Here is an 11,457-nt window from a genome sequence, read left to right as displayed (position 1 = left end):
AGCAGCTGAGTCCTTACCCATCTTCAAGAAACGACTAAAAACACATCTGTTCCATCTTTATTTGACCCTCTAACTCTAACACTTTCTATTCTATTTTAATTCTACTTTATCTTTTTTTATTTAAAAAAACAAAAACACTAACACTAGCTTTCTATTTTTTCTATTCTATCTACTTGTTTTTCTTTGTGTTTGTGTGTGTGTATGTATAATATATATATATATAATACCTTGCTACGTGTACTGCGTTAGGCTAACCGAGACTTGTCATTTGCACTTATATATTATTGCTCTTTTGTTAGTTTTGACTGCTTTTATTGTCCTCATTTGTAAGTCGCTTTGGATAAAAGCATCTGCTAAATGACTAAAAGTAAATGTAAAACATGATTTTATTTTTCCCATGATTTCATATTTTTGTATTCAATGTGTTTTTTTTCTATATTAAACTCATAGCATTATTTATGTAATTGTCATAGCAGTGTAAATGCATTCATGTATGTTTGAGTCTGTATAAATACATCTAAATGTAAATACATCTTCGTCAATACTGCACACCCTTATTTCTTACCCTCAAGTAATGCTAAAAGACTATATATTTCGGATTGGTCCAGTCAATGCACATGTGCAGCGCAGAGTGAAGGCCGAGCGCAAGATAAAAGACCAGCTGTTGACTTTTCTTTTATCATTCATAGTAATACCAGCGGTCCATCTCAGCTATATACGTCTCTAATATTAATTACATTTGGTAACTGGTTATAGCGTGTGTGGTAGAAGAGCGTAAGCACGATCAGAGTGATATTCATGAGTTTGGGTCTTCACTGGAGTAACTGGTATTGGTTAATTTTTGGTACTAACACGTTTGATGAGGATGGTGTAAGCGCTGGCAGCTCAACTGGATGAGATGGGAGTGTTCAGTAAAGGAGAGAGAGCATAAGAAGCTTGAGGATTTGTGGGTAAAAGTGCAGTGTGCTCGGTGTGTAAAGAGCACTTTCATTAGCTGGACTACTTCAAACAGCCCCAGAGGAGCTCAGCGTGTACTACTCGCCTCGGCTGAAGCGCTCTCTAAACGTGTGTGTGTGTGTGTGTGTGTGTGTGTGTGTGAGCTGCTTCTCCGTCCGCTGCTTATGTGCAGCATGTTCAGAGGCTTGTGTCAAGGTGAGTGTGACTGTGAAATGGGCAGGTATGTTTGTGTGAGTGAGTGTGTGGTGTGTGTGTGTGTGGCTCTACCTCCAGCATGCATCTGGTCCTCTCCTGCTGGAAGCGCTGCAGAAACGGCCCCACCAGGTGATACACGTACAGCAGCTGGAACTCCGTCTTCACGATGGGCTTCAGCACCTCTATTAGCTGGACTACTTCAAACAGCCCCAGAGGAGCTCAGCGTGTACTACTCGCCTCGGCTGAAGCGCTCTCTAAACGTGTGTGTGTGTGTGTGTGTGTGTGTGTGTGTGAGCTGCTTCTCCGTCCGCTGCTTATGTGCAGCATGTTCAGAGGCTTGTGTCAAGGTGAGTGTGACTGTGAAATGGGCAGGTATGTTTGTGTGAGTGAGTGTGTGGTGTGTGTGTGTGTGGCTCTACCTCCAGCATGCATCTGGTCCTCTCCTGCTGGAAGCGCTGCAGAAACGGCCCCACCAGGTGATACACGTACAGCAGCTGGAACTCCGTCTTCACGATGGGCTTCAGCACCTCTGAGAGGAACCTCACACACACACACACACAAATCACGTGAAAGCCATGGTTAAAATCACTGCAACACCAAGATGAAGACACCACTGATCAATCAATAAATCTGTATTCAGTCTACACAATACTAACGGCAGGCTGTTTAAGGAGGAAGAAATGTAGCAATTTCTGCATGAATAGAGAATGAATCTGCAGCGGTGTCCATGTGTGAGTGTTCTACTACAGCTCTGAACACATCTGAGTCACAATGAATGTGTTTAACGAAGATCGGTTCACAGCGGATGACATCACCATCACGATCGATCTGCCCTGAGCTCATCCAATCAGAACATCATTTTCATGACATTTTTTGCATTGGTTGAAACCCAATGACCTTCTGTTATTGATCATGTCAGGACTGGAGCTTCGTGAATCTGCTCACAGCTGAAGTGTGTGTCACTCTCAAATGCTTTCTCTCGGTTGAATGTTCAACACTGTAACTCGAATGAGAATGAGTCGAATAAGTGCAAATAAATGACAGTGTTCAAGTGGCGTCACATTCACACGAGTGGACAGGCTGTGGATGCAGCGGCTGCGGGAGTGAGCCACACACGCCAGCATTCAGAGGTTTAGGCGTTTCATCAGATGGGGAGTGTGCTGATATTCCCGTCGCTGCAGATGGAGTGTGTCAGACGCTGTGAACCGTGTCCTATCACAGCTCCTGCAGGAGCCGCCTGTCACTGAATGATCAGCGTGTGCATGGCCATGATCCCAGACGTCACAGTGCTGTCAGCACAGACACATCAAAACAAACAGAGCATGTGACTGCTGCACGAGGCACAACACAACACACACACCACCGCTCAGATGTTTGGACTCAGTATGATTGTTTTTTTAAAAGAAATTAATACTTTTATTATGCATAAAAGTGACAGTAAAGACATTTATATTGTTACGAAAGATTCCATTTCAAATAAATGCTGTTCTTTCGAACTTTCTATTCATCTGTGAATCCTGAAAAATAAAACGTGTCACAAGCAGCACGACTGTTTTCAACATTGATAATAATCAGAAATGTTTCTTGAGCAGAAAATCAGCATATTATACTGATTTCTGAAGATCATGTGACACTGAAGACTGCAGTAATGATGCTGAAAATACAGCTTTGTTTCAATTCAGTTCAATTCAATTTTATTTATATAGCACATTTAAAAACAACCATGGTTGATCAAACTGCTTAATGTCCGGAAAAACTCACACAAACAAGACAAATACAGTAAAAAAAAAAACATCACAATGTCTCAGCTCAGCTCGAAATAAAAGCCAAGGAATCCAGGTGTGTCTTAAATATTGACTTAAAAATTCCAACAGTCTGAGCAGTTCTTATGTGTACAGGTAAACTATTCCACAAATTAGGTGCCACCACTGAAAAAGCTCGGTCACCTTTATTTTTTAACCTGGCTCTCGGAACATCGAGGAGCACCTGACTGGACGACCTCAGCGCTTTAACAGGAGTGTAGACATGTAAAAGCTCTGATAAATAAGCAGGCGCCAACCCATTTAAAATCTTAAAAACAAACAATAAAATCTTGAAATCAATCCTGAAGCGGACAGGAAGCCAGTGTAGTGAAGCTAAGACAGGGGTAATGTGCTCATACTTTTTAGTCCCAGTTAGAAGCCGAGCTGCTGCATTTTGGACTAACTGTAAGCATTGAAGAGATGACTGATCCAAACCAACATATAAAGAGTTACAGTAGTCTAGTCTAGATGTTATAAAAGCATGAATTACACTTTCAATCTCCTTATGTGGCAGGTACGGCTTGACTTTAGCCAACAGTCTCAGTTGAAAGAAACGGGCTTTTACAACAGAACTAATCTGTTTTTCAAATTTAAAAGCACTGTCAAAAATCACACCTAGATTCTTGGTAAATGGACGAACATACAAACCTAAACTACCAAGTGCATCTACACAAGCACTTAAATCCCCAGGAAGACCAAACACAACAATCTCAGTCTTATTTTCATTAAGACAAAGAAAGTTCTGATCCTGCCATGTTTTTAAATCTCTCAGGCAATTTAGTAATGACAGAAATTAGGTTTTGTCATTTGTTTTGACAGGCAAATAAATGTGTACATCATTTGCATTACAGTGGAAGGAGATATTGTGCTTTCTAAAAAATATACCCCAAGGGCAGCATATACAAAGAAAACAACATAGGGCCCAATATTGACCCTTGGGGGACGCCACAAAAAAGAGGGGCAGCAGATGAAGAAAATTCACCAAGGTGAACAGAAAAACTTCTGTCTGTCAAATACGACTGAAACCATGTAAGGGCTATGCCCTTAATGCCAACACACTGTTCAAGTCTAGATAAAAGAATTTAGTGGTTGACCGTATCAAAGGCCGCAGTCAAATCCAAAAGGACTAAAACAGCAGTCCACAGTTAAAAGAAGATCATTAGAAACTTTTAAAAGAGTAGTTTCTGTACTGTGACAGGGCTTAAAACCAGACTGAAATTTTTCATAAATACTACATTCATCAAGAAATGACTGAAGTTGATTAAAAACAACTCTCTCCAAAACTTTTGATAAAAAGGGGAGTTTAGATATAGGTCTTAAGACAAAATTGAAGGATCCAAGTTATTCTTTTTTAGAAGAGGTTGCACGATGGCATGTTTAAAAACAGCTGGTACACATCCTGAGCTGAGAGATGTATTAACCAAAGATACAACGCTTGGCCCAACAGTGTCAAAGACATCTTTAGCTAAGCGTGCAGGAATACGGTCAAGGGGGCAGTTTGCAGGACGTAGCTGTTTAACTATGTCAGAAAGATAGGAGAATGTAAACGGCTCAAACTGCTGAAAGACAGCTGGGCAAAAAGTGAAATCAAGGGAGTCACTGATAACCGTGATGGGTGGAAAACTAGCAAGACCATGCAATTTTGTCCACAAAATATTTCAGAAAGTTTTCACATAATATTAAAGATGGCACAATACAATCTGAATCACACAAGCACTTAAATCCCCAGGAAGACCAAACACAACAATCTCAGTCTTATTTTCATTAAGACAAAGAAAGTTCTGATCCTGCCATGTTTTTAAATCTCTCAGGCAATTTAGTAATGACAGAAATTAGGTTTTGTCATTTGTTTTGACAGGCAAATAAATGTGTACATCATTTGCATTACAGTGGAAGGAGATATTGTGCTTTCTAAAAAATATACCCCAAGGGCAGCATATACAAAGAAAACAACATAGGGCCCAATATTGACCCTTGGGGGACGCCACAAAAAAGAGGGGCAGCAGATGAAGAAAATTCACCAAGGTGAACAGAAAAACTTCTGTCTGTCAAATACGACTGAAACCATGTAAGGGCTATGCCCTTAATGCCAACACACTGTTCAAGTCTAGATAAAAGAATTTAGTGGTTGACCGTATCAAAGGCCGCAGTCAAATCCAAAAGGACTAAAACAGCAGTCCACAGTTAAAAGAAGATCATTAGAAACTTTTAAAAGAGTAGTTTCTGTACTGTGACAGGGCTTAAAACCAGACTGAAATTTTTCATAAATACTACATTCATCAAGAAATGACTGAAGTTGATTAAAAACAACTCTCTCCAAAACTTTTGATAAAAAGGGGAGTTTAGATATAGGTCTTAAGACAAAATTGAAGGATCCAAGTTATTCTTTTTTAGAAGAGGTTGCACGATGGCATGTTTAAAAACAGCTGGTACACATCCTGAGCTGAGAGATGTATTAACCAAAGATACAACGCTTGGCCCAACAGTGTCAAAGACATCTTTAGCTAAGCGTGCAGGAATACGGTCAAGGGGGCAGTTTGCAGGACGTAGCTGTTTAACTATGTCAGAAAGATAGGAGAATGTAAACGGCTCAAACTGCTGAAAGACAGCTGGGCAAAAAGTGAAATCAAGGGAGTCACTGATAACCGTGATGGGTGGAAAACTAGCAAGACCATGCAATTTTGTCCACAAAATATTTCAGAAAGTTTTCACATAATATTAAAGATGGCACAATACAATCTGAATCACGTGGGTTAACAAGAGAGTTAACAACATTAACAAGAACCTGAGGCCTCTGGCTGTTACTGGCTACAAGGTCGGGAAAAAATTTAAGTTTTAGCAGATTTAACTACTCTCTGGTATTTACATAATGCGTCCTGCATCATTTCGAACGAGATATTTAGTTAATCCTTTTTCCACTTTCTCTCAGCTACTCTGCAGGTACGTCTGAGAGAGCGGGTAGAGTCATTTAACCAGGGTTCTTGATCACAGGAATAAATTACAGTTTAACACATTCACATAGAAAACAGCTGGTTTACATTCTAATAATATTTCACAATATTACTGTTTCTACTGTATTTTTAAACAAATAAATGCAGCCTTGGTGAGCAGAAACTTAGTACCGACCCCAAATGATGTAAATTACATGGACTACCATTAAAGCCAACAGAAAATCTGAATTGATTTACTTTAATAATGCACAGCTCCTACAGTGATCGACTAAACAGCATGTTATTACAATGATAAATTTGTCTTTATCATCTTTTATCAATACCTGCTCTGCTTCTGAAAAAACTTTTCAGATGATGTTACGAAATCCATCTTTTTCAAGCCATGCAGCCTCACTCTGGTACAAAACTGACCATCATACTCAAGTAAAAAGCGTTACGAACAACTAACGAGGAGTCAGTTTGTGCACAGGCAGCATTCTGTCATAGCTGACACACAGATGAAAAACAGACTCGAGCACAGAAGTGTGTTCATGCTCAATCTGAGAGCACTGATGGCGTCTCTGTGGATGTGATGTGTTGTTCTGTGGTGGGATGAGGAGTGTGTGGAGGCAGCAGGTGAAGTGATCTCAGCTCATCACTGACTCATCCTCACACACACACGCGCACACACACACACGCTCTCACACACACGCTCTCAACACACACACACACACACTCACCACACACACACACACACACTCAACACACACACACACTCACACGCACACACACACTCACACACACACTTAGCAGCAACTCACAACTCAACCACAGCATTTATCTATTTATCAGGGCATCTAAGTTAAGGCTTTTTAAGATCTGCACTAATAAAATTCATACTGTTTGTCCATTCAGAACAAACCCATACAATCTGAAATCATGCATCTCAGATTCTTTCAATTTATTAAATGGGCTGTGGCACAAATTCAACAAGGACATATACGGTTTATCAGCAAAACAGGGTAACTTCAAATCTAAAATACACAAGACAGGTTCTATTCAATATGTACTGAAATCGGTGTATGTACCAATATACCACATACAAAATAGCGGTCAAGCGATATTAGATTTTGCTGATACAATAATAAAGCATTTACAAATAGATTACAGATATTGTGCTGAAACTAGTAAAATCCAATGTGTTAAAAAAGGTTTATTGTCTTTCCTTCCTGTGATGGGGTGAAATTAAATGCCAGATACACTTTATTGATCACCAGAAAAGAAAGATTCTATGCATAATGAGGGACTTTTAATTATAAACCACCCCAAAATACTCTTATTTTGAAATGGATCTGCTTCACTACTTCAAACAGATATGAGGGAGATCAAATATGCATCTCACATCACTATAAAGTATGTGCATAAATGTGCGGTATTCACTGATTGAGAACCACAACATTCAACATACTGACTATAAGAGTCTTTGCAAGTATATGTCAACTTATTCTACTAACCCTAAACCTAACCTAAGTCTACTCTTAGTAGACATGTAGTTGCAAAGTTACTAATAGTTAGTAGAATGTCTAAAGTGGACCATCAAAATAAAGTGTAACCGCTAAAACATTAACAAAACTAATTTAAAGTATTAATAAAAACTGAAACAGTATTTCAATGATACTAAAATAACACTGCTGTGAACATGACAATTACTGTCTCAGGTGCTGCATGTAACCCTAGCGGTCCAATGAGCATCATTCATCACAAGTCAGCGCTAACTCTGTTGTATGAGAGAAAGAGTAGAAAAGTGAATGAAGACGGTGTGCGTACAGGCAGGGCAGTGATGACCAGGCCGATAGCGTTCATCCACGCTGTGATGTTCTCCCGAGGAACCAGCGGCTGGCTGCAAAACACACATTCATCATTCAACTCTCCACTGTAACATATGAACGTGTGTGTCTGTGCATCTCCTGACACAGGATCACAGGTGGCAGGGATGAACTCTGACCTCTTGAGCACGACATTGAGCAGAGCGTTGCCCACGTCTTTCCCCGGCACGGCCAGAGCCATGAGCTCCACACAGGTGACGTGTAGCGCGTGAGCGGCCGGGTTTGGAAACTCGTTAAACCTCCAGTCACAGTTGGGGAACGGCCCTGGAGATTTACCTGCCATGGGTAGCACCGGTTAAGGAAGGGTTTCTTGACTCTTCTCTTGCCACATTCAACATCTGACACTTTTGCAAGACACTTTAAACCAGGAGCTCAGGTCCAGCCCTGATCAAACTCACCTGGCTGCCTGTAATTTCCCAGTAATCCTCGATTAGCTGGTTCAGGGGTGTTTGATCGGATTTGGAGCTAAACTCTGGAGGACTTAGGAATTACAATACTAATATTAAGGGTCGTCTTTGCTTTTTATATTTATGCAGAAAACCATAGGGAGACCATAAATCTTCTATTTTGTTGACAACAAATTTATAAGCAATTTTGTGAAGATCATTGGTGTGTTGGATTTTCAAATGCATGTTATGAGCGACTCAAACTCACAGCACTTGCAGAGATGGGGTTTGTTTGGAGCAGCGTTTACTGTGAACCGAGCCGCTCTGAGACACTGAAAAAAAAGACGCTGACAGATCATGAGCTGCTCACGTGTAAAATAACAGTGCAACGCTTCACTATGAACATGCATCAGACTCTCTCTCTCTCTCTCTCTCTCTCTCTCTATATATATATGTGAGCCTGCAGCACAAAAGCAGTGTTAAGTCGCTGGGGGATATTTGTAGCAATAGCCAACAATACATTGTATGGGTCACAATTATACATTTCTCTTTTATGCCAAAAATCATTAGGATATTAAGTAAAGATCATGTTCCATGAAGATATTTTGTAAATTTCCTACCATAAATATATTAAAACTTATTTTTTGATTAGTAATATGCATTGCTAAGAACTTCATTTGAACAACTTTAAAGATGATTTTCTCAATATTTAGATTTTTTTTGCACCCTCAGATTCCAGATTTTCAAATAGTTGTATCTCAGCCAAATATTGTCCGATCCTAACAAACCATACACCAATGAAAGCTTATTTATTCAACTTTCAGATGATGCATGAATCTCAATTTCGAAAAATTTACCCTTATGACTGGTTTTGTGGTCCAGGGTCACATATAACTCAATTGTAGCCTTTGCGATTGTGTTCTCATAACCATGCACTGTTAGAATCTATAAATAGCAGTTTTATGTTTCATATACTCGCCAGTGCATAGTTTTCTTTCTCGTTTAAGGCCACCTCGTGCTTCTCACGCAGTCACCATGCCCTGATATGACAGCACTGGCTGTGGTTGCTCAGTTAAGGATATTATCCACAAGCCGCCCGATGAGTTTGCAGTAGTACGTGTCGTCGGGGATCCAGACGTTGTCGTCCCGGGGGTTCATGGCACACTTCAGGTACGTCTCGCTGAGACACCAGCCAGGTGTGCGGTTGTCCTTGAGCGAGCTCATGATAGCGTGCACCAGCTTCCTCTTCAGGTTGGTGCGATCTCGCAGGTGTCTCTCGTAATAGTGCAGCGTGTTGTACAGGTATGTCACCGGACGATCTGCACGTACACAGTTTTAGGATAACAGTAAAAAGTTTGATTTCAGTTTAACTATTTCAATATATAAACAATAACACTTTTAATTCCCAGTGCCTGTCATGACTCTCACCATGGAACTTGTAGAGCCCCCCCAGGTGATCGAGCAGCGTCTCCAGAGACTTGGACACAGGCAGCAGCTCCAGGAAGCGGTGGATGACGATGTCGAACACAGGAAGGAAGCGCAGACACACGTTACCGAAGTAGATGGGCAGGTATTGTAAGTGCAGCTGAATGGGAGGGTTGACCTGCTCTGCCAGACCTTCGAAGTACAGCTTCTCTGGATACTTCTGCACGGGACACAGCAAAGGGGCTCATTACTAATAGAACCAGGTTAGTATTCAGAGACAGCTATAATAAATCAAAACGCTGTTGTTTCTGCCAAAACCATTACCTGGACCAAAAATACACTGCTGGCTGAATTCAGCTGAACATTTATGTTAGCATGTCATAGGTTATGGGCGGCTTACATACCTCTTAAAGGGACAGCTTACTAAAAAAAATGAACATTCTGTCATCGTTCACTGACCCTGTTCATATTCAAAACACAGATGAGGACATTTTTAATGAAACCTGAGAGATTTCGGTCCCTCCATTTAAAGTCTATCGAACCAAAACTTTGATGCTTTCAAAAGTTCATATCGTAAAAGTGGTTTGTTGGCCAATGAGGTTTGTTCTCATGCGTCAAAGAACATTTAAGCTTTCCTTTACCATATTTGATGAGCTCCATTTTTGTGTGTATATAAATTTTTTATTATGTGAATACAAGCGTAAATTAAAGAAAGATGTTCTCCAGATGTTAACTGATGGACCTGAGTGTTGTGGATTACTTGTGGATTATTGTGATGTTTTTATCAGCTGTTTGGACTCTCATTCTGACGGCACCCATTCACTGCAGAGCATCCACTGCTGAGACACTGATGCAATGCTACATTTCTACAAACCTGATGAAGAAACGGACTGAGGGTGAGCACATTTTCAACAAATTCAAATTTTTGGGTGAACTATTCCTTTAAATCTGTTCATCATTTAAAGCGATCATGTCTCTTCACAGGTCTTTAACACGTCTTTATAAACTTTTTGAAGCATCAAAGTTTTGGTTGCACGGTTACAGAAATCTCTCAGGTTTCCTTAAAAATATCCTCATATGTGTTTTTAAGATGAACAAAACTCATACAGGTTCGGCATGACATGAGGGTGAGTAAATATGGACAGATTTTTCATTTCTGGGTGAACTATTCCTTTAAGACTGGCACAGTTTTGTAGATTTCCGTCTCTTCCCAGTAGATAACAGCTGTACTGCATGTTAGAGAACAGCTGTTGAGGACTTTACCAAGTCGTGACTATTTGTAGTTCTTGTGCCGCGAGAAGATTTGAGTGCACTTGTCTTTGGTCTTAGTTTGAACATCATGGTCGGGTCAGATCAGGTCAAACTGTGTGTTTGCCATTCAGCACAAATACACAAGAGATGAAATGTCAAGGCAATCTGGGGTCAATCTCTCCTTAAAATGCCCCAGAGAAGTGAAGATGGGAGGGGGGATAATAACAGTGTGCTTATGACATTTCAGACAGCCATCAAGCTTGATACTTAGCCGAATATCTTGAACCGAGATGGTTTCCGGTTTCATCTCTAAAGGTCAAGTATAGTACTATACACAAATCCATAACTAACGTACATCTGTGAGAGGACACTGCTGAACCGTACGCAGTATCTGGGGTGCCCTGCGTTGTTGTGTCTGCTCAGTACACAAATGTGTATTTACACCGTTTGGAAAGCTTGGCAAGAGGTTGTCTGAGAGTGAAGGGCATTATGTTCAGTAAATCAAGCACAGTACAGTAAGAAGAAAAGAGATGCCTGTCACAAGGCTGCAACGATGAGTGTTTCTGAGGAGGAATAATCACTGGATTAGTGAAAGTTTGTGAGCTTCATGCATCTTCAGAGTTTT

General features: G+C 40.5%; 1 protein-coding gene across 1 annotated transcript in view; it reads right to left on the bottom strand.

Annotated features, from left to right (window-relative positions):
- Positions 1-11,457, bottom strand: part of med23 (mediator complex subunit 23) — a gene marked incomplete at its 3' end in the record, with an annotated part of 54,066 nt that overhangs the window by 551 nt on the left and 42,058 nt on the right. The window contains exons 19-24 of the mRNA XM_016244662.1: positions 9,585-9,801; positions 9,239-9,475; positions 7,890-8,055; positions 7,712-7,784; positions 3,408-3,531; positions 1,572-1,765 (exon numbers count right to left, since the gene is read on the bottom strand). Coding sequence (XP_016100148.1) covers positions 1,572-1,765; positions 3,408-3,531; positions 7,712-7,784; positions 7,890-8,055; positions 9,239-9,475; positions 9,585-9,801 — 1,011 coding nt within the window. The remainder of the gene's footprint in view (positions 1-1,571; positions 1,766-3,407; positions 3,532-7,711; positions 7,785-7,889; positions 8,056-9,238; positions 9,476-9,584; positions 9,802-11,457) is intronic.

The sequence above is a fragment of the Sinocyclocheilus grahami genome, unplaced genomic scaffold, assembly GCF_001515645.1.
Source record: "Sinocyclocheilus grahami isolate Dianchi unplaced genomic scaffold, SAMN03320097.WGS_v1.1 scaffold730.1, whole genome shotgun sequence".
Lineage (NCBI taxonomy): Eukaryota > Metazoa > Chordata > Actinopteri > Cypriniformes > Cyprinidae > Sinocyclocheilus > Sinocyclocheilus grahami.
Note: the sequence above shows the minus strand (reverse complement) of the source record. Positions and strands in the feature narration are given on the sequence as shown.